Source organism: Folsomia candida, unplaced genomic scaffold, assembly GCF_002217175.1.
Source record: "Folsomia candida strain VU population unplaced genomic scaffold, ASM221717v1 Fcan01_Sc001, whole genome shotgun sequence".
In the NCBI taxonomy this organism is placed as follows: Eukaryota; Metazoa; Arthropoda; class Collembola; order Entomobryomorpha; family Isotomidae; genus Folsomia; species Folsomia candida.
In genome coordinates this window covers 24,506,501-24,528,790 of record NW_019091193.1, presented here as the reverse complement: position 1 = coordinate 24,528,790, position 22,290 = coordinate 24,506,501, and the positions used below count along the sequence as shown (strand labels likewise).

At 38.3% G+C, this 22,290-nt stretch overlaps 7 protein-coding genes across 9 annotated transcripts; 2 read left to right on the top strand and 5 right to left on the bottom strand.

Annotated features, from left to right (window-relative positions):
- Positions 1–406: 406 nt before the first annotated feature.
- LOC110842082 (elongation of very long chain fatty acids protein 6-like) lies at positions 407–2,147 on the bottom strand. Its single transcript, XM_035847003.1, has 4 exons — positions 1,512–2,147; positions 1,268–1,428; positions 815–1,170; positions 407–705 (listed from the first exon to the last, which is right to left on the bottom strand). Exons 1-4 carry the CDS (start codon positions 1,695–1,697, stop codon positions 566–568), a joined length of 843 nt encoding a protein of 280 aa, XP_035702896.1. The 5' UTR covers positions 1,698–2,147; the 3' UTR covers positions 407–565.
- A 1,027-nt stretch (positions 2,148–3,174) lies between these two features.
- LOC110850559 (eukaryotic translation initiation factor 3 subunit I) lies at positions 3,175–5,807 on the bottom strand. Its single transcript, XM_022097995.2, has 5 exons — positions 5,691–5,807; positions 5,370–5,616; positions 4,993–5,264; positions 3,729–3,929; positions 3,175–3,642 (listed from the first exon to the last, which is right to left on the bottom strand). The coding sequence occupies exons 1-5, from the start codon at positions 5,691–5,693 to the stop codon at positions 3,388–3,390; spliced, it is 978 nt and encodes a 325-aa protein (XP_021953687.1). The 5' UTR covers positions 5,694–5,807; the 3' UTR covers positions 3,175–3,387.
- A 26-nt stretch (positions 5,808–5,833) lies between these two features.
- LOC110853107 (39S ribosomal protein L18, mitochondrial) lies at positions 5,834–7,054 on the top strand. Its single transcript, XM_022101342.2, has 5 exons — positions 5,834–6,005; positions 6,099–6,327; positions 6,422–6,535; positions 6,603–6,720; positions 6,777–7,054. The coding sequence occupies exons 1-5, from the start codon at positions 5,951–5,953 to the stop codon at positions 6,969–6,971; spliced, it is 711 nt and encodes a 236-aa protein (XP_021957034.1). The 5' UTR covers positions 5,834–5,950; the 3' UTR covers positions 6,972–7,054.
- Positions 7,055–8,561: 1,507 nt separating this feature from the next.
- On the bottom strand, positions 8,562–11,641 carry LOC110863588 (pancreatic lipase-related protein 2). Of its 2 annotated transcripts, XM_022112932.2 has the most exons (9): positions 11,245–11,637; positions 10,987–11,137; positions 10,688–10,836; positions 10,377–10,597; positions 10,233–10,299; positions 10,023–10,160; positions 9,861–9,947; positions 9,622–9,775; positions 8,562–8,690 (listed from the first exon to the last, which is right to left on the bottom strand). In XM_022112932.2, the coding sequence occupies exons 1-9, from the start codon at positions 11,402–11,404 to the stop codon at positions 8,651–8,653; spliced, it is 1,167 nt and encodes a 388-aa protein (XP_021968624.1). In that variant the 5' UTR covers positions 11,405–11,637; the 3' UTR covers positions 8,562–8,650. The 2 variants fall into 2 exon arrangements, with proteins under 2 accessions (XP_021968624.1, XP_035714700.1); XM_035858807.1 differs by having other exon boundaries at positions 10,377–10,836; positions 11,245–11,641.
- A 393-nt stretch (positions 11,642–12,034) lies between these two features.
- LOC110859483 (transmembrane protein 184B) lies at positions 12,035–17,823 on the bottom strand. Of its 2 annotated transcripts, none has more exons than XM_022108443.2 (14): positions 17,461–17,823; positions 15,663–16,227; positions 15,278–15,443; positions 15,094–15,197; positions 14,949–14,993; positions 14,807–14,852; positions 14,642–14,717; positions 14,466–14,557; positions 14,152–14,321; positions 13,985–14,074; positions 13,647–13,723; positions 13,527–13,570; positions 13,393–13,420; positions 12,035–13,321 (listed from the first exon to the last, which is right to left on the bottom strand). In XM_022108443.2, exons 2-14 carry the CDS (start codon positions 15,721–15,723, stop codon positions 13,217–13,219), a joined length of 1,104 nt encoding a protein of 367 aa, XP_021964135.1. In that variant the 5' UTR covers positions 15,724–16,227; positions 17,461–17,823; the 3' UTR covers positions 12,035–13,216. The 2 variants fall into 2 exon arrangements, with proteins under 2 accessions (XP_021964135.1, XP_021964140.1); XM_022108448.2 differs by having other exon boundaries at positions 17,465–17,823.
- A 68-nt stretch (positions 17,824–17,891) lies between these two features.
- Positions 17,892–19,034, top strand: LOC110859083 (syntaxin-8). Its single transcript, XM_022107949.2, has 3 exons — positions 17,892–18,415; positions 18,496–18,690; positions 18,775–19,034. Exons 1-3 carry the CDS (start codon positions 18,247–18,249, stop codon positions 18,831–18,833), a joined length of 423 nt encoding a protein of 140 aa, XP_021963641.1. The 5' UTR covers positions 17,892–18,246; the 3' UTR covers positions 18,834–19,034.
- Positions 19,032–22,126, bottom strand: LOC110859076 (putative inorganic phosphate cotransporter). The gene is made up of 12 exons (XM_022107941.2): positions 21,657–22,126; positions 21,349–21,586; positions 21,110–21,258; positions 20,942–21,029; positions 20,642–20,865; positions 20,493–20,568; positions 20,342–20,415; positions 20,134–20,266; positions 19,940–20,053; positions 19,753–19,880; positions 19,537–19,673; positions 19,032–19,447 (listed from the first exon to the last, which is right to left on the bottom strand). The coding sequence occupies exons 1-12, from the start codon at positions 21,909–21,911 to the stop codon at positions 19,363–19,365; spliced, it is 1,701 nt and encodes a 566-aa protein (XP_021963633.1). The 5' UTR covers positions 21,912–22,126; the 3' UTR covers positions 19,032–19,362.
- Positions 22,127–22,290: the final 164 nt, after the last annotated feature.

Below are 22,290 nucleotides of genomic sequence, written 5' to 3'. Positions count from 1 at the left end.
AGATTGATGATACAGCTCACTAATTAGTTGTTGCGTACGTTTTGAAAAAATCAGTGTCGATATCACGTCACACACGAACGACACAAAAATGAAGATACAAGGATATTAACTTATTTTAGGGCAGACGCACGCGATGAGTTACTTACTATCATTGGAGAGTAATTAAAGAGCCAGACTTTTTATTACGGACACTGCCCCATTTCCCTTATCAAAGTAATTACTAAATGAGCCCAAGAATTGTTACTACACCTTACCTCTACGGGTACATATGTATGTTGTACGTATTTAAATTAGGTACATAAATAATATTTAGTTGAAACGCATATTATGTATCATGGTGTTTATTGATATCACGTCAATCACGTGAATATGTGCTATTGCATAATTAATTAACTATTAGCCAGTATTTAGATAGTATTAGTTAGGTATTTTTATTGTCACAATACTACCATACTCAGTCTCATAATCCGGTCTGATAGGAAAAATATTCAAGAATATCTATCTTGAGAGAAGCACCTACACCAGTAACCCAAGTTTAGTATTTGGTTGCAGAAGCGTGATGAAATCATTTCACTTTTATGTGGGCTCCCTTTTTAGAGAAATATCTGCCCAGGAAGAATTTCGCAAACAGAATCCAAAGAGAGATGTAAACGAACAAACTCCACGTGATGGAAGTGGGATGTCTGCTGCAAGAATGGCCAAAGTCTGTATGGACAAAAAAGGCGAAAAAGTGGTTTAAAACTTAAACGCTTCAAATAATAAAATACTTTAAAGGTTCGAAATTTTCGATAACAAGTTAATCCTATTTCCTTACATAGCATGGCCATCGTGTAAAAATTGTTTCCCGTATTAATAATCATTTGTGAAATTTGTAGCGTCGTTATTGACATGGCTAATGGTTCGGGGATGCGAAGGTTGAGCCCCCTGGCAGCAAAGTAGCAATACATGACGCTGTGGACGCCATAGTTGATGGCAGCGTAGTAGGAAAGGATGGGTTCTCCCCAAGGGTACAACTTCCAGGCAAAAAGAGTCACGACGGAATGGTGATACCATTGTAAAGCGATCAGCGGTTGTTTTCTTAGAACGATGAAAATTGTGTCGCCAAGTTCAAAAAATTTGGACAAGACAAATAACATTCCCCAAAAGTCCGCTGGTAGGTTTCGACCCTCTCTAAAATCGTACGTGCAAAATTAAAATACAATTTAAATTTCACAACATTTATGCAACGACGACGCCACTTTATGTTCTCCTGGTTCCGTTCACACACCTGACACAAACACTCCGGTAGTACCCATCAGGTTGAAATATATTAAAGAGTAGCTCTTGTGCAATCCGATAGAATCCAAAGGCCGAAAATATTGTCAGAAAAGTGTTCCACACGACCATTACTTTCCTCACGTTCACCGCTGGACGATCTTTCATGTAAGACTGCAGGATATATATATTCAAGAAGTACAAGATTCGATCTTTCTCGAATTTATCTCGTTATACAAAAATGATAAAGCTTGTACCTGCAATGCGAACACGACCGTGAGGTAAACTGCACAAGCATACCATCCGACGTTGGGATTCCGAATCATCATCTCCTTCCATCGGAAAGTGTTCACATTTTCGAACCAGAAGGGAACAAATTTTGGTGGATTTTCATAGTCAAAAGGCCACGGCGAGTTTATTGAATTGATGGTTAAATTATCCATGATCCACAAGACCTGACCCACACCAACCTCACCCAGGTAACGCTAGGCAGCTAGTGCTAAATTTTAGTCTCCGTAGTAGCATTTTAAAGAAACTAATAATAAAACTTTCTGCAACTTTACGATCCCTCCTCTATTTGAAAAAATAACCACTACGAAATTTTTAGTGACAGTTACACGCAAACCACAGTGACATTTTATGATACACCACACCAGACCATGGGGGTCAATTTAATGATCACTCCTCGCATCAATTTCTCCATGACTTCTTATATGTAAGGATGTGCTTTGGAGTTTTTAAGGAAATTATTTAAACCATTAAAAACTACTTGTTGCATGTAGTGCATGGCAAAGTTTATCCACGCACAAAAATGGTAATACCAGAATATGCTGGATAAAAAATGAGCGTGAGAACCAGCATCGGCAACATAGGTCAGCCCCTAGAATAGGAATAACCCAATAATGGGTCAGCCAGGGATACTATGCACGATCATGATGTGTAATAACATCCATGTCAATATGTGAGAACGGATATAGTCTGATTTTCGACTGGATTTGTTCCGCACATGTTTCCGTGCAGATTATACACACTTAAGTATATCAGGAACGTATACGTATGTACATAATGAAGTGTGAGAATTTTTTATAATCACCTCTTAAATATATTCCCTGTAAATGCCATTAAGTCGTTTTAATACTTGCACGTCGGAGCTTCCCAATTATCTTAAGTTCATGGCATTTTTGTACAGAAATTTATATTCTGATTTGGATCAAAATACTTTCACAAGGACGAGTGACGTGAAAACATCGATTTTTTAAGTGCATAAATATTTCGCATATAATTTTTTGGAAATTATATATGTATGTATGTCGGATGGCTGGCCAAGCAGAAGATTACTTATCAGATTCTGTTATCTATAGTATATATTCATTTAGCTCTATATGAATCGTTACAAACACTGTATTGATACACTGTGTATATTCGTTCGTAGGTATTTATTTACATAAATAGTATCACGGAAAAGTAACAAATAACCGGTAGTTAAGTCAGGCCAACTTTTTCCCACGAGGATTCTTCACACGTACTTGATTATCATTGCATAAAAAGCATATTAATTATTAATTCAGGCTGGTCAATTGCGAATATATACGAAATTATTATTTTAGTAGTTATGAAAGGTTGGAAGTTTGTTAACATTTTACCTTTGCTAGTAAAAGTTTGTATGCATACATACATATTAGGATGCATCATATAAGTACATATGCATTTTATTAATGCATGCGAAATTATGCATCGTTTCTGGCCGTCCGTAGGGGTCTAATTTTGAACGGATCAACTTTCATTACTTGTTTCAAATAAAGATCAAGGGTCAGAGAAGACTGAGGACAAGTTCGTTAACTCACAATGTCAAAAGGTCACAACGACATGTCAAATATGCCGAATATATTTTTCGACATCAAACATAAAAATAAAATAAAGTCGAACAAGAGTAGTAAGAATTTATTTGTACGTTTCTAGATTTTTTAATTTTATCCTTTTGCAAAAATGAGACATTGTAAAATGTTTTAACTAAATAATAAAAATATTACTTATAACACGAAGATGTGTGTGTGTGTGTGCGTGGGAGGTCAGGGTGGACAAGTTACGTGTACACACACAGGCACAACAAAAAATCTTATATAACAGTATCGCCTAAAGGAAAAAGTCCGATTTATAATCATAGTACGACTTATCAAAGTTATGCACTCGAAGAAAACCATCTTCAGCTCCTGATGTATATTGAGTTCCTCTTGGGTGAAAGGTCAAACTGTTGATGGGGCCAAAATGACCCTTGACACGGGCAAATTCCTCCTCAAATACCAAATGGTAGAATCGTGCTTCGAATTTTCCTTCTTTAGCTCCGGTCGTAGTAACGTCCATCGCTTCTTGACCTCCGCCAAGCAGAATCTGTGTAGTATATTAGATTGGTTATTAAGGTTTGTTTTTTCATTAAGAATTAGCAATGCAAAAGTTAATTACACCTAATTACGTACATGTTCATAGTTGGGTGCAATAGCAGCACTATTTACGGGGCGATCAGTTTTATACGTTTTCAGTAGTTCCAAGGTATCGATATCAAAAAGTTTGGAGGTGTTGTCCTTTGATGCCGTAATAAACATGGTTCCATCCTTGCTGGGCTGCATATCATTTATATTGCCATGATGGTCTTCTGCCGTTGTCACAATTTTATTTGTCTGTGTTAATAAAGTGATATGTATAAACTCGTATCTACTAAAGGGAGGGCAGCCTGGTGGATACGAATTTGGCCTTGAATAACCCCGGAACGGTTTGTCGTAGCGGGTCAAAATTTTGAACAGAAGAGCATGTTATCCTCAGATAGTTGTGTGCAAAAATTCAACTCTCTACTTTCAAAAATGCCTCCCCCACAGCCCCCAGAAGTTGAGACACTCGTTTCAACTTTTTCCAAACTCCGTCTAAAAAATTCGGTCCCCACAGAAAGATTTTCTTTTCATCTATCCGAACTCAAACAAGTCGATTTGACTTATATCAGGGGATTGTATAGGTATTTCACTATTCCAAATGATTTTTATCCCCAATCTAGGTTCAAGGTCATTTGCATAATCTTGGGTCAACTTTGCCGTCTGGGAGGACGCTCCGTCATGATGAAAAATCACCTTAATTATTATTTTACCGTGCAAATTAGGAAAATTGTATTGTAAGTGGTTTCAGTACAAGGTCCACATAATACTTCGAAGATTCCTTCACTTTTTGGGGGACTTTGATAAGTGGGAGGACACCACGACAGGACATTGCACCCACGACCATCAACTGTTTAAAAAAGTTCTCCTCACTGAAAAGCACCAAATTTCTTGAATTTTTTTTCGGCATTTGTCGTGTAGTAAGCTCTTCGAACCCAATTAGTAACTTGTAGGGAAAATAGTTCTTCGTCAATTGTCACCAATAGCTCACTTCTATTCCTCAACAGAATATTCAAATAAAATTTTTTGCAAACACGGGCGAGATTTTTTCTGGAACTATTTGAAATGACTGTCTCAGCTTCTGGGGGCTGTGGGGCAGGCATTTTTCAAAGTAGAAGGCTGAAATTTTGCACACAACTATCTGAGGATAACATGCTCGTCTGTTCAAAATTTTGACCCGCTACGACAAACCGTTCCGGGGTTATTCAAGGTCAAATTCGTATCCACCAGGCCGCCCTCCCTTTGGTACTTCAAATATTACATGTACTAGAATCTCTTAAAAACCATATTCTTAAAATTTCTACATGCATCCTCTCACCCTAAGATCCCATTGCGTTAACTTGCCACTCTCATGTCCAGTGACAACGGTATCGTCCAGTGGGCCCCACAAAATCGATGTCACCTTTGACCCTTCTACTGTCGATTTGGTCATCGACTCTCCCAGCATGGTTGGATCTCTCACGTCTGCAAAAAAGATTTCACACGGTTTGCTCATCGCTGCATCAGTCGTGTACACGGCCATATTTCCGCTGTAACTGAACAATGCCGTTCGCACAGGAGAATCTCGGTCAACCTTGTTCAACATTTTGCCTATAAAAATACAGAAGGACAACAAAATTAGTAAATAATTAGGAACGTTCATTAGAAATAGTTTTAACTGAAACGTTCCGAAGAGACATTTTTACTTTGACTCACCCGTCTCGCAGTCCCAGAGTCGAATCGTCATGTCACCACCGCCGGAGAGGAACTTATCCGTCTTCCAGTCGATATCGATGCACCAAACGGCTCCATTATGACCATCGAACGTACCAACTCGTTCCCCATTGGAAGAGTACCACACGCAGGGATTTGCATCCTTGGACGACGAGAAGATAAGATCACCCTCTCGGTTGTACTTGATTTGCGTAATGGCACGAGTGTGCCCTTGCAAAATCAACGGTCTCTGCAATATCAGACAAATGTTAGCTGCACAGCTCAGTCATGATATAATTAGAATAATTACAGATGGAGACTTACCATTTTTTGAATCTTATCTTACCAAGAGCCGGCGTAATTTAAAAAAATCTGGTAGGGAAAGTTGTCACTGTCAGACTGCTACAAAAGAATGAACAGAGTTAGCAGCAGCCTGCCGCAGATTCGAGTCCCCCCGGTTGGCTGCACGAGACACGATCAAGCAACCAGTCCGCCAAACCACTCGTGAGACTCCAACAATAATTATATCAGCAAAAGCCGAAAGTATTGAGAATTTGAGATTGAGATTGACCCCAAGACACAAAATGATCAATTCTGTACTCGGAATTTTTAATAGCAACAGTGCTCGGATATCATCAGGTAACGTTAAATTAAGAAGTTTGTATTTTGTGATGATAAGTGATATGATAATCATATTCTTCAATTATATTCATATTATCCGGTGACTTGCAGAGCTGTCGAGGAAATGTCCACGATGTTTTCGCTTCATCTCCTCCTCCTCCAACAGTAACAGCAGCAGTACTATAAGCTCCCCGATCAAGAAGAAGGAATTTCCACCCAACAACACCCTCATCATGGACAAAGTCAGCAACCGCAATCCTAGAAACTTAGAGAAGCTGAGGATTGCTGAAAAGATTTCGGGATGGGATTTGGAAAAGGAGGGGCGCAGTTATTGGAACAAGTACATTCATTTATCATAACTTATAGCTTATTAGAATTTATCTGGTGAATGATGTGTTAATTGGAATCTGTGTATGCAATTTTCTCCTCTCTAGATTGACCATTGAGTTGACTGGCAGGCACATCACAGCCAAGGTGGTCCATGTATTAGGTCAGATTCCTGTCTCTGCATCAACAAATGAGTGGTGCATTAAAAAGTTTTTGTACAAGTAAGTCCCTCACTCAATCTACATCTACTTGAAGGTATTTTTTATCAGGTAAATTTCACAATTTCAGTACTAGAGATTCGGTCTCTGCAAAAACTATTGGTCAAGTTTTAGCACATCGATGTCTCCAAGTTGGAATTACGGAACTTTCATGCTACCTATCTGAAGAGGACAGGAAAAAAGAAAAGGTTTGATAAAAAAATCAATAGGATCGCATAAAATAATCAAACCTGATTCTTTTCAGATTTCTCTAATCATTGGAGCACTTGAAGATGGTGGTGTGACCCTGGAAGAACCTGGTCAAATAGAAATCCCTTGGTCTCTAAATTATCCCACAATGCCAGAAAAATCATGGGAAGTGCATGAAGATATTAGTGATCAATTAGACGAGGCGGACAAACTTCTCCACTATTTCAAAAAAGCTCCCCATTCCAAGTGAAAGGTTTAATCGTTAAAGTAAAAACAAACTGTTATCATCTTTTTGATTTTATATTAATAATAAAATAAATTTACACGCACAGATATACACACTCAGTTAAAATACCATTATACAAACGACACAAATGCATGCATAAATACTTATGTACATAAATATTCAAATAGAGATCAGAGAACTAAACACTTTAATAAGACAATCTATTAACGGGAGCCCTTTTCCGACTTGAGGCCCTCGTTCCCGATCCTTCAACAGCCTCCGAAGACAATAGCTGGTCCCCTTTCCCCTCTGGAATGTAGAGATAGGCCTTCACGAGGAAGTATACAATGGGGAGGTTGGTTATCGCAGTGCCAGCGATGTTGAAGTTTGCAAATGGTCCATAGTTGGAGGGTGGTTCAATCGTGTAATGAACCAGGTTGAAGAGAGAGCCAACAACGTAGAGTCCCATGACTGACAATGCCACTGGAAGTCCGGATCGATCCCCTTGCGCCACGACTCGAAAGAGCTGCCCTAGCCCTTGAAGAGCTATGATCGCCATCAGAAAGTTGGCGTATGTTGGAACCTCCATCTCCGTTATCCAGATCTTTTCATACGCCCATCTCGGCTCATGGTAGTACACTACATAAAAATGAACATAGATTAATTAGTCATAATAATTGTTAATGAATACAACAGGCATGTATGTACATGGTGAATTTATAAAACCAAGTAAGTTATATACCCACCTGGGCGACAAATGTGGTCAACCATGTGAAGACTACGCAAAGTGTTGTTCACCATGAACGCGACGAATGAGGACGTGAGGAGTTGGAGTGCATTTGCAGCCTGGCGTCGCCGTGAAATGGCCTTGAGCCCCTTTCGAAGACTCCAGTATCGACTGGCGAGGTAGGCGAGGGGGCCGATGGAGAGGAGGACGTTGATGGTGATAAAGATGATACGAAGTGGGGGAAGCTCCTTCAGCCCCTCGTCCACTAAGTATTCCTTCCCGTACGTGGATATCCCGTAAGTCTCACTCATCCTCCCAAAGGATATAATGACCTTCTTTACCCACAGGAAATCTTGTCTGCTCGGTGCCTTTAAACTAACGGTCGACTGTTTTGGAGGGATCCTCTGCTGTGGTGGTGGCGTGAGGAGTTGAATAATCCTGTTGCTGGGTTGAAGAAATGGCTTCCCACGGTATATATGTACATGTGTAGTAGTAAACCGACGCTGGAGACTGGAGAATTGTGCTGGATAGAAGAGCCTAAAGTCATTCCAGGCTACATAATAATATTGAAGAGTGTGTGAAAAGGGGGAAAGGTTGTTCCATTTCATGAACATGTAGGACCAAGTGCATACAAAACGGGAGTGAATAGATCACATAAATATCGCATATATTTACAACACGTAGATTGATTGATGAACTAATGGATATGACACCACTCATCTTATCTAGACTACGGAGACACTTGCGTATTTAGTTTATATATAGTCAGTGAAAATGAAACCTGTGGGTAGAGACAACTTGTGTGACTCAGGAACACTCAAGATAACGAATGCCTACTAAACACGGGAATGAGGCAGGTTGAGATTTTGAATTTGTCGCATTGATTACTACTTTACTGACGGTATTAAATACTCGAGTTTTATTATATTCGTTGAAAAATGTTTCACATTTTCAGTAGGCGAGAATATGTTTATGTTCATTGTGGCATGATGTCGAAATAGAAACTCCCTCGAGCCCTGCAATTTAGTTGTACAGGGTGGTTAAAATGTCACGCCACAATGGAAAATTTTTCAATGGGAAAAGTCCCTAAATCTCCATTAGTTACAAGATTTCGAATTGAGATTTTTAGCCCGAGTCAGGGCTTATGGAACCGTCATGTCCGTCCGTCCGTCCGTCCGTCTGTCCGGCACGATAGAGCCAAAACGGCTGAACCGATTGACTTGAAATTTTTACCATATGCATATTGGACAAAGTTAGGAAACGAGTTCGAAGATGGGCAAAATCGGTCAAGTGGTTGACCGGTGGGGGTCATCGGAGTGGGTGGGGTCTCGTGCACCAAAATTTCAAAGTTGTCGTAGAAAGCTGAAATCTGGTACAGAGGTTGCTAATGGCTCCTAATAGATAAAAATGACTTCAAGTTGGACAAATTTTCATCTTGAGGGACTACGGGGTTACCCATACCGATTTTTCAAAATCGTCATACCAAGCTGAAATTTGGTAGATAGATTGCTAATGGGTCTTAATAGAAGAATATGACATGCAATTGGTAAAATTCTTATCTGGAGCGACCCTGTGGGGTGACCCATACCGATTTTTAGAAATTACTTTAAAACATTAAATCCGGCACGGTGATACCTAATGGCTTCTCACGAAAGGATATGAAGCTAAAAGTGAGCAAATTTTAACCAGAGTGACCCTGGAGGAGTCAGGGACTCTGTCCCTGACTCGGGCTATATGGAGTCTGCACTGTAGGTTTTTATAAATTATTATCAAAACTGATGACAAAATTCTTAAAATGTTGCATTTTAGAGACAAAATTTCGGTAACTAATGGAAATTTACAAATTTTTCCTATCGAAAAATTTTCCATTGTTGCGTGACATTTTAACCACCCTGTATGTATAAACTAACTACACATGTGAAATATATCCATATCCAAAATGCATACCCGTGGGGACAGGGATCTCCAAATTTCACAATTGTTTGACACGAGTTTTGACAGGATACCTTATAGTCGACCCAACTATTGCATTTGCAAGCGTAAATATCCTCGGTGATCGAACGGTTAAAGTACTCTGCGGCTCTGGTGTGACTGCAGGATCCTTTTATAAATTGCAAGGTTACGAAATGTCGTTTTAGCTCATGTTGAAGAATTTCCAAGATAATAACATTGGTCCTGCTTTATACCTGCAATTGCAGTCCCTAGAGAGGAAATAGTTTGCACCAGGTTAAAGTCTGGGTCGACGCAGTTGGGCTGCTTCAATCCACCGTTAGCTGCATTTCAAACATTTCAGGAGCATATAGTCAATAAATGTATTAACGTTTTTACTAGACTGGTACTACACTCACGGAAAAAGTCAGCATGTCCGATTTGGGTCATGTAGCCAAGTTGACTGGTATGTATAACGTCGACAAATGTGGCGTCACCCACATCCAGACGTCGTTCCCTGTGAGCGGTGAGAAATTTTGGGCCAGCAGGGTCCAAACCTAGAGGCTCATTTCACCAATTCTTGTTGATATTCGAGTCCATGTCACACGAAAAACTTAATGGTTTCTCACCTGTAATTCTGCCGACTTTGTAGCCTCCCATCCTTCGCTTTACCGAATTCCCTGCTATTGCCGAAACCTGTTGAGGGTGACATCGACAACAGTTGACACATTTGCGCAGTGTTCTATTCTATGATGATATGACTCTTTGCATACATGAGCCCCCAGACTGAAGCCGATCAAGTGCACGAGGTTGAGGTTGGAAATAAAGTCGTTGGAGCGTAGATAGACGATGAAGTCGGCCACCTTCTCACCCACCCGCGGCACGTTTTCTACCACGAGTGGGTAAAGGACGGAGGCGAGCTGACCAGCTCGAGGTCGCGCAAGTCCTCCCCAATCCACGACAAACACGTTGTAGTCCGTGTGCTCCAAATATGCTGCGAATTCGAGCCACGCACGGACATTTAGTGCACATCTATATTTTAAAAATGTATGTGTATGTATATATAGGTTTTGTTTGTTTTCACCCTCTTTTAGAATTTGTGGGAAGCGACTTTCCCAATTTTGCTGAAAACCATGAACCAAAAATTTTACAGGCTTCTTATGGTCGAATAAAGTAGTTTCGAAGAGTGATTCGGGATCTCCAACTTTAATCTCGGTGAAACTCTCCGGATTTCTAAACACAACAAACGTATTCTTGAGTAAACGCAAAAAATTGTGAGAATGGAAAAATACTAATTGTAAGTATTTTGTGTTTTGTATTTTGCCTATCCTACGAAGAAAAATGACTTAAAACTACACATTATCAAATCGTATATCAACCCACTGTTTGTCCTCATATAAAAGAAAGCGAACATCTTCGGAATCTTGAGAGAGCAATTTCTTGTCAATATTGTGCTTCGTGTCAATAAGAACCCTTGGAACAAAAGTGAGCGCATCCTGAGGGTCTGGAACCGCGGAACCGACAGTCGCCACGCCTGTTAAATAAAATGTGCCACTCATATTAATCAACACGTTATTTAATCATCCATGCGTCTGCCATCAGCACCTTTGAATCACTGCGACCAATCCTAGGTCTACTCACCTGTCGTAATTGCTTTGTAAGTTTTCCCTACAAACTCAGGTATCTGAAACGCGTCTGCTCCGTGACAATACCAGCACAGCGACGTGAAAGCCAGGCAGACCATGCACCGGAAAACGGTACATTTCGACTGAAAGTGCAATCTGGGCTGATTAAACGTCATCGTTATTTCTGCTCACCAGAGTTTTATGCACATCGTGCGTAAACTTCTACCTTTACCATGTATGACTTAATAATTTCAGAAAAAAAGTTGTATTTTATTTAGCAATAACACTCAAAGAAGGGGCACGGACAGGCGTTTCATTGATTATTAATTAATATATACAGTTATAATAATATTCTTTTCGCCTGAGTGAGGTACTGATAACAGAGGAAATAAAAGTGTGCTCATTACATATGTATGCATTGGCCTGCGTTTTTGCTATTATTATTGCAATGGTGTGAAATTGAACAAAAATTATATGCAAATTAGCAAAATAATAATGTAGGAGTTGTTCATGCATGTGAAACTAATCTGATAAAGAGACCACGTATGCCACAACGGAAACCAGCACTCAATCATTTATTTATTATTTATCAACTATATTATTAGAAAATGCGCATATCATTCACTGGGCCTTGGTTTTTGGTCACTATGCTCCATCCGAGGAACATATTACACATATGTAAATCAATTGAAGCATGGAAACCTCAATTTTATGCTAAAGTGCATAATGAAAATCGGAAACTGGATCAGAATGTCAAACTGCTAAACGTATATTATATATGGGTAATCATTAAAAATACTCATTTGTTCGATTCGTTCCGTAAAATTTATTTAAGTAATTTCTCAATATTACACCTTTTTATCATCATTATGTCGTATTGTACCGTAATTAATAATACATATTTTAATATATACGTATTTAGCAGTGGTGTATAGTGATTGCATGTTGTAGTAATAATTATAATCATTCATAACTTTACGTTATATAGAGGATCCTCTGCTTTCTCCGAAAAGAACTTCTCGACGCCATTTTTCTTTCTTTCTCTCTCTTTCTCTTAATGGGTACTCGCTTATCATGCATTCATAAAAGCCTAGCTAAAAATGTAGTATTATGATGCTTTGATTAAATAGAGGTACATGAAATATTTTGATTACGACACATTTTTGACTGTATGGAGCTAAGTAGTTTTACACTTACATAATTAGTTACAATTATGACTAAATTTCTCCAAAAAAGTCTCATCTAAACCTAAAGTTTTATCGTTCAAAAATTCTGATATATGCAACTGATTAGTCTCCTTGTACAGTTTTACAATGTCCTGGAACTGTGTCAGAACAATTTTAATTGAATTCACTAAATAAATCCGAGAAATAAACTGTAGCTTAAGTTTTGAATTTTAATGTCAGTGGTTCTGTGAGATTTCAGCTGCAGACATTATTGATACGCAATTACATTTATATAACAATGAAGATTCAGACCCGTTTCACCTTAACAAGAAAAAGTTGAAAAGTCGATCCATAAACAGTCCAAAAAAGCATGTCAGCTATGCAAAGCTAACTTCTTTAAAATCCGAGTGCACAACTAAATCACAAGTAATATCCTCTTTAACAGTCGATCCAGCCGGATCTAAAAATGTTATACGAGGAGGTTGGCTGTGTATTAAAGTTAGAACAACAATAATATTGACAATAATAATAAAGCTTCATGCTGAGAGTTCTACAATATGTATAGCTACCAACCATCTAAAGTAAAACTAATTAAATATGATTTATAACACAACACAAGAATATAAAATAAATTCATGTAAAAAAATTAATAAATTCGACCGTGTATTTGCTGTTAATTGGTGATCTGTTCACCGTGGCGGCTGAGGAATGATACGCGTGGCATTTGCGCAGTGGTAGTCGGCAAAATTGACTATCAATATTGTACGAATAACGACGCATTAAAGAATTGAACTACATAAGATAAAATAGCAGCGTTTGTTCTCATTGCGCATCTGGACCAGATCCAGAGTATTGAGTATACTGCTGGTACTGTGGATGGAAATTGTGTATCGCATCCGTCATTATGTCCCTCGGGTTCATCGTTTCCTAATCAAAGGACAAAATATTATCAATTCTGAACTTGTACAGATAAACATTTTTTTAAGGAAAATAAATACCTTCAAACTGCTGGAAATACTTTGCATTCTGTAATTTATAATTAAGAAGCATTAGTGTGGAGTTATAATTTATTGTTGTCTAATGTAAAAAATTACACAGTAGGCATAACGTATATGTAAATATGTTAACTTACGTGACACTTCTTCCAGGACCATCAGCCGAACTGCCGGAATACACCTACACATGAATCAAATTTGCAAATTTAAGATGCAATAAAAACATTATTGGCTAGTGATACATAATGCATCCTTACATTCACTGGGAAAGCATATTTCAGTGCCACTGCTGCGAAGAACATCTCAATGCAGATGAAGAAATTTTGATATCCAGCTTGATAAATAAAGCAAAAGTGCGTTCGTTATCTCAACGTTATTATATACATAATACACATATTTTAATGAATATCGAATGCTCTAAGACTGTGAACCAGGCCAGCTGACTGAACAGTTTCTTGTGAAAACTTTTTCACATGAGAACATTTATGACGCTGATGGAAAGTACATCAACTATCTTATCTGCGATTCGTCGAGCTGACCATTTATTTGGCTTTTGAACCAGAGCAAGGTAAAGGTAATCGTAAATAAATCTTACCAGCCACACTTCCTGGAGCGAATTGAACATTGTTCTCATCATACAGAGGTCCAATTACTTTAGCTTTTTCGAGAATAGCGAGAGATACTCCTGCAAGTGATGCATGTTACTTAAGTCAAACAAATATAAACTTCAAAAGATACATATTTGTGTTGCAAAAATTTTACCTTGCCAAAATGAGAGGAAAATGACCGATTTGATTGTAAAGAATTTCAAGACAGGGTCGAATGGAGTCAACATTTCTTTCGTGGCGAAATAAAAGAGGAACAATCCATACAGGGCCAAACTCACGGAAACATTGTAGATCATGGTAATATACAAGTAACTCGTACTTGGGCTAAACAAAGAAAGGGAACATATACCAAACGCATATTTTGTAGTATGTATGTAGATGTCTCAAATAATTTAATTGTTTTGTTGAAACAAGAATTTGTGTAAATATATAATATTTGTATGTTATAAATAATAGCGATGATAATACCTCCAATCTCCATCATGGTATAGTCCCATCGACTGCAAGATAATTGTCAAAATAGCCATCACTGGTTTCACCAAACAAAACTGCAATGTCGCCTGAAATGAATTTGATTGCAAATCTTTAGTACTGATATTTATATTTATTTAGTGCACTTTAAAATATATGTACAACTAACAAACCTGCTTGCAAAACCTGAGGAAGCCTATTGTGTATGTTTTTCCAGATAAGCAGCAAGTGCAATACATGAAGTTTGACCTGTATATGGAAATTATTATTAGAACAGACAATATTAGACATCAATAATTAGAGCGTGCATCATTTAACTATTTTGAAGTTTCACTCACTTGATAGGCTTGCCTCTGAGTTCAGACATGATTGACCCCTCTCCTCCTAGGTTAAAGTAATAATAATCAAATAGGATGACGAATAAATCGGACCCATTGTAGTTAACTCTTAACTAATAATTACAATGAATTTTTAACTCACCAAGGTATTCGTAACACAGGGACAAGAAGGAATATATGACGAATGCTGTAATAGACATAGTTTTACAGTAAAAATGTTTAGCCGTATCGGGACTTAAGAGTCTTATGTTAAGACTAGTATCGTCTCTTTTCAGAGTTCAACTGACCTTCATAGCAGTCCCGCACAGTATCGAAGTAAATGTACAGGTGCTCATTGTTGAAAAACAAGAGACTTAACCAAGAATCAAATCCATAGATGGGGACGATAAATCTGTAAGAATGTATCACATAATAATAACTAAGGATCCGTACATATATAAATCATATGTAATCATTGAGATTTGGGCATACAGAATTCGGACAATCCAACGCTGTTCCGTTGAATGAGTGTACCATCGCAAGTGCTGGAAAATGTGATGGCAAGTTATAATTAGGGCTGCCCAAACGAAAGCTCCGGCGATAACTTGAACAAATGTAGAGTGTAGAAATGTTCCTTTGTCCACCACGCCCAGTTTGACTGTAAATTAAATTAATTGGTTACTGCATCGAATTTCTATCAGACAACCAACAACTACATACTTTCTTTACAATTACTTATTTACTCTAAACTCAAAATCTTTTGCATGATTTGTGTTGTGTTGTGAGATACGTTTGTCACACATACAATTAATTGACTAGACATTGAAATATTTATTATTTACTTTTTTAAATGCTCTTAAAAATGATTATTATTTACCTAACACTGACGCTGGAGTAGTTGATGTCAACAGAGGGAGGCTTGACTGATTTTGGCTCATGATGATTGCTTGGATAGGATTGTATAAATAAATCTCTTATTTACGGCAGTGCACTGATTATTTCTTCGACGGTTTATCGGTTTGTATATTTTGAACGCCTCGCCCAGTGTGATTTGTTATATAGCTAGTGAGGTTGGAATTGGTAAGGTTCGTAATAATGGATGGATGAGCAGGTACTTCACCTAGAGGGTCGATGCTGGTGGGGGCAGATTCATCGACGTTTGAGATAAGATAAATGCACCCTCAATATAATAGTTTTTTCAGAATCAATCACTACTATCTACTAATTATTTACTATGTATTATTAAACATCACATTGTACACTTTAAAGCAACAGGAACATTAAATAATAATTCTGAATTGTTGTAGCACCGTTTGAGTCTCTACACTTTAATGGTCAATCTTCACATTCTAAGTATTATCCGATTTATTGACAAGTTCTGTACTGTGGAATACATTTTTCACATTAACTTTTCACACGTTCTTGAAGTTTATCCCTCCGATCTAAAAATGTTAAAAATAAGGCGTATTATTCGAACCAAGATTAGTTGCGTATAACAAAACCCACAAGTATAATCTCTTTTATCCTATGGGGCTAAATTAATTCAATATGAACGTGTCAAATGTCATTAATTGATGGTGCTGAATTTGGTATATTCAATTTACACGTTTACACTACTCCGCCCGATCCTAGCTCTCATTCATTATAGTAAACTGTGTTATATCTTATCTGCATCCTTTGCCAATGGGATGTGTCATGCTCACACGTCATTAATTTATTCGTGTGACGATATCTCAAAAAAGTACAAATTCGCATTTGATCTCAGTCTACTCAGAGTTACACTAATTTTAATGGGTGGGATAGTAATTTGTGATCGTGGAAAATAAATAAACATTATTTACACCCATCGCACATATTTATTGTGCACTACTATCTATATAGTGAATGCAATATGTAACTAGTAAAGTAATTCATTGCTGAACAATAAAAAGCTATCCAAGTTCAGAAAATTAACCACCGGAGTGACTCAAAAACCACAGACCACGTACATCTGCGTCTTTATTGTAGTCGATTATAGCTTTAATACACAGGTGTGCATGTTATTTACTGGAAATACTAGTCAATCATCTTTCCGATCTCTGTCACCTATCAATCTCTCTTTTTCACCTGCTAGTGCCTAGCTCTCGTTCATCTCTCTGCTGGATGGAGCATATTTGTCACCGTATGTGCCAAAACGCCAAAAATCCACCAGTAGAATACCATTGCTCAGGTCCCAACCGAGCAAGTATTTAATTCGCAACGAGATATCGAACCAAAAAGCTCAACTCGTCGGCTCTTCTCCCAATTTCTTTCTTCTACCTCCTGCCTACCTCTTTTTCCTCTTCCCGAATTACGTGGGTGGGCAACAACAAACAATGACACGTTTGAAGTATTTTTCAACCCTTCATTCTTAATCTTACACAAAAATATGCATCCATAATAATAACATTCTAGTTATAGGAAGCGAGAGAAAGGGTTCAGTTCAGGTTTCTCAACTTGGCTTTTTCTCAGGGATGACTACACTCACTTATTTGCTAATACATGCATATACTTCTATTAGCAGCTTATATAAGATTGTTGTCGTATTCTACTACTGACTCAATAAATAACAGGATGACGACAAACAATAAATGTTTGATGTGATATTATTATTATTATTTCATGTATTATGACGGTTAAAACAGGAAATATTTTACCTACACAATATCTCGGGTAGGTCAGGTTGATTAAACTGTAGTCCTCCAACTCTTGTGTTTTATCAATGCAAAATTTTGCCAAATTTCGAGAGGAACTGCACCTGCCTATTATAGCTATTTGAAGAGCACAACACTACATCCTCGAGATCAGCAGTCAGCAGAAGAATCGTAAAATTTGGTCTCCTCAGTGCACCGTCCCCAACACAAAGGCAGCAAAATATAAGACGACAACTTCTGTAATATACGAATCCTACGAATGGACGTACCACAAATGTGGAGGACGCGTCAGGAAGTATGATTGTACGAGGTCAACTTAGCTGCAGCGTTCCCAAACTGTAACGCAGTTCGTGGACGTTCCGAATGTAAAGGGTTATATTCTTTCAATTGATGGTACATTCAGCTTACAGCGCAGCATAATATGATCGTACGTAGTCTTTTACTTGTGTGGTTGGTTGTGGCAAAAAATGTCGACGAAGACTACTCGGCAGTCTGCGGATCTTGGTTTACGCACAATATTTCACACAATTGAATCATCAAATCTTTTAAATAGGATAGACGAAGAGGGAATCGCGAATGTTCTCATCAATAACAGTTTTTGCACAAAATTGTAAACTGAAGAAAATCTTACGAGGACAAATTTTTCTAGTAGTTTTTGAATTTACCTATACATATACAGTTATTTTTTATACTGCACAAGGGCTGGGGTTGGCCAAAATTGTTAATTAATTCTTTGTCGTCAACGTCAATGTATAAAGTGTACTAATAGAGTGTAGGACATTGCCAAAAATGGCGAACAATTCTGCCCGCTATCAACTGTTGGGACAGGGAGGAAGGGGTCATGGGCTTGGAAGTGGAGGCATGTCCGGTTGGGGGGACAACAGTGACGAGGAACCAGACCACACGAGGGACATGTCAGTACCCCAAATAAAACAACAGCAGTACCAAGCGTTAGAGGGTGAGTGAAAGTATGAAGAAGAAATACACATCGAAATGATCAGTTGGCATTTATGATTGTGGGGGTTGTGGTATGTACAGAACAAGACCGGGGTTTGGAAGCATTGTCACATGTGATCACCCGACAAAAAACGCTGGCACAAGCAATTGGCACTGAGGTCGACTACCAAAATGAACTTATTGAAGATATCACGGACCATGTGGATAGAACTAGGGACAGAATTCATGGGGAAACACAACGAGTTAGAACAATTGATAGAAAAGACAACACATGTGGTAAGTGCTTGAACACGACACTATTAAAACCATTTATAAACCATGTACGGTTTTTGAGAATTATATTTTCAACATGGTTTACAGGATACTGGACGGTGATTCTAACATTACTTGTGATAATCATTATTATCGTGGCGCTGTAAAAAGTGTTGACTGAATACTTCATACGCAATCCCAGTTTGTTTTAATAACAATTATTTATGGACCTCTCGCGTTTTCACTTGCGTCATTAATCTTTCTGATCAAACTGTCGATAATATATATTTAAACGATGTAAATACAACTATCAACTACTATGTATAATAGCGAGAATAAATGTTACGCCAGATAACTTCCTCCAACCATGTGATTATGTAAAATTTATTTAAAAACGTATGCAAATTCAGGTTTAGTATACGACACGATTAAAAGGCTGTAATATTAAATAATCTCTTTTTACGTTACATAAAATAATTTTATAATTTTGCATTTGCATCGTTGCATTCATAATGATTTTATAGATTGTCATCATTTCTTGGTCGGTTGAGATGTTAGTTATTGATTCATTTTCATTGACTAGACGTAGGAATGACTGTTTAATTAACAATAAACAAAAAATGTCGACTTGTCCATACTTAATACTTTGCATAAGTACTAAAAGTTATCAAATTTGAATGTATTATTATTTTGTTTTTAGGGTGTATGGGTCCCTGATCTAGTAGATTCCGCAGAAAATAATCCACTCCGTGATGGCAACAATGGATCTCGAGCAGTTTGTCTGTTGGGGGAGCGAGACAAGATTAGTATTACTTTCATTTCCGGAATTATTGCTACAATTTGAATTATTGTCGTTAATTAACAAATTACTCGTCATAATCTGATAGTTTGTCTCCACGATTCCAAGGCTGTTCCTCTCCTGATGCGAAAATCAGGTACACAATATTGTCAATGACATAGATTATAGCAGATATAAAGAAAATCAGCTTCCAACGATCCAAACTTGCCTAAATGCATTTTTTCTCGTATAAATAAACTTTGTGTATGTATGTAGCAAATAAATAATTTAACAAACAATGTACCAACCCCATCGTTAATTATTACTCCGGCTACATATGGTGCCCCAATTCCACAGAGATTTGCAAATCCGTTGGTAACACCCATCATTACCGCTGCATGAGAGGGGGCAATGTCGATGTGATTAACTTGGAAAGCTGCAAGCAACGGAATACCGTTAATCAAGAGACCGACGTCACTAATCTGAATAACTTACATGCCCAAGCGGCTCCATTTATTCCCACCGCTATCGTCAGCAAAGTGACCGTCAAAACGCGATCACATCCAGAGTAGGCAGCACCGATCAATGCCATTGCGGGTCCCCAGTGAGCTATACGAACGAATAAAATGAACTATGGTGATTGACCGGACCCTAAACATGCATCACTAGAAGTCTGTATCTATACCCACCAATCGTGTTGAACAATTTCCGGACAGTGGTTGTACTTGCAATATTTCTTTCTCGCATGTAATCTGCAAGTTGACTGCATGCAATAGATACGACCCATTGGGCAAAATAAGGTAGGGCCGATAAATACGCATTCTAAAGAATATATATCATAGGCCATTAGTACCAGTAACAAAAAAAATAAATCGCATGAAAACTTTAAGCTCATACATTTTTTATATCAAAATGAAGCACTGTCTTCATGTATGTCGGTAGCTCTGTAAGTAACGTATACAAACCCCAACCTAAAATTGAAGAAAACATAATATTACGTAACAATGATAGTTAACTCCCAAAACAGTAGATTGGATTTTCAGCATACCGTGGCCTGTCTGGGCTACAAGGATTGCTAAAACTGGCATCGATGTCAACATTTTCTTCCATGGTGTTGAACATCTCTGTTTCACACAATTAGTTTTTTCTTATTGTATTACCAGTTTTACTTCACATACGTATTTAATTTATGCTCACTCTGTTTGCCTGATTTCCAATGGAATGTTGAATGTAGGATAACTCCTTGGCCTCAATTCGGGGATGAGTAGCAGGAGCGTCAAAGACAAATATGCACCAAAATATGAACCAGACGATCCCAAATATACCAAAAGTATAGAATACTGATGGCCAACCACCCCAAATATTAGAACTTATCAAGTATCCACTTAACGGCAGAGCTACTACGGTGCCTATCTGTGTTCCTGAAAAAAATAACTTTTAAAGCAGGAAGGAACACAGTATACATTGTTATGACCATCTATTCAAGATAATGCTTACCTGCATACACAAATGCACCCAGTTTGCTTCTTTCCAAAGGAGGTGCCCACTTTGACAAGAGGGCATGCATTGAAGGGTTAGTAACACCCTGTCAAAGAAACGGAAATGCATACATGTTGGCACATGAACATGTGGCAGACTTCAAAAATTACCAAAATTAATACCTACCTCTCCTAAACCTTGGATAATGCGCACAAAAATAAGGGCCCCTTTTCCACTCCGAGCAGCGATTGGTGTGGCTAATGAAAATATGGCAGTAATCAGCATACCAATACCAAAAGGCCACTTTCCACCAATTCTTTCCGCCAGCATTCCGCCTAAAATGTAACACAATGTATCAAGAACACAGAATTTTCTTCATGATTCAAATTCACTAGAATTTGAGCTTAAAAGTAAATTTGTCTAACCTGGAACCTGTGTGATTACATACCCCCAGAAGAAACTCCCCAAAATAATACCCTGTTCTTCTCCCGTCCAGTTAAATTCTCCATCAGTCAAAGCGTCACCTTCTTCCGTTAAGGATGACGTCGTTGTGAGGTGGGAATTATTTGGGAGTAGATTTTTGCATACGTCTGACCCTGACGTACCACCATCTCCGGACCTCGTGGAATTCACCATTGACACGATAGCAAAACTTAGGTTCACCTGCATTATCATCAATACTCACATATATGTTCTAGCCACTGTTATGATAATCAAGTGGTTATATCATCACCCGCATAGCGTAGGATGCGGCAAAACCCAGAAACCCCATAATCGCCATTGTATGACGTGTCCCCCATCCTTCGGGTTTATCAAACAGGGCGACAATAGCATCGTCGCCATCGTCGTCACCCTCCCCTTGGCCAATTCCTGGAGGTCCTTTGTGGTGGTGAGGGTGATACAATCCTTGAAGGTCTGAACCTTCTGGACTGCTGCTGGTGGAACTGCGCTCCGAATCTCCGCCCCCCACTTGTCGCCTCAGCCCCATCTCAAGAACCTTATCTTTAGAGTAGTCCGACCGTCAGATGCAGCTGCTGCTTGATGGGAATGAGAGACCACAAGAAACAGGAAATGGCAACGTCACCAACTAACTAACTTAACTAAACAATTACAATTATTGCCAGTTTCATCCCATTTTTACTGTCTAGCTACAACACGCTACCAGCTGGCCCAAGTGTGAAGGAAGGCACAAGTCATCACAAGTGTCAATAAAGCCAGGCGGACTAAAAATTCTCTCTCTGCCTCAGAAACGTAGTTCATAAAATAGCATGAGACAGGAGGCAAATTGAGACAGGAGACAACTTGAGACATCATTATGTAAATGTAATTGTACAAAAAATATTACGTTCCATCAGTTCGACGCTTTC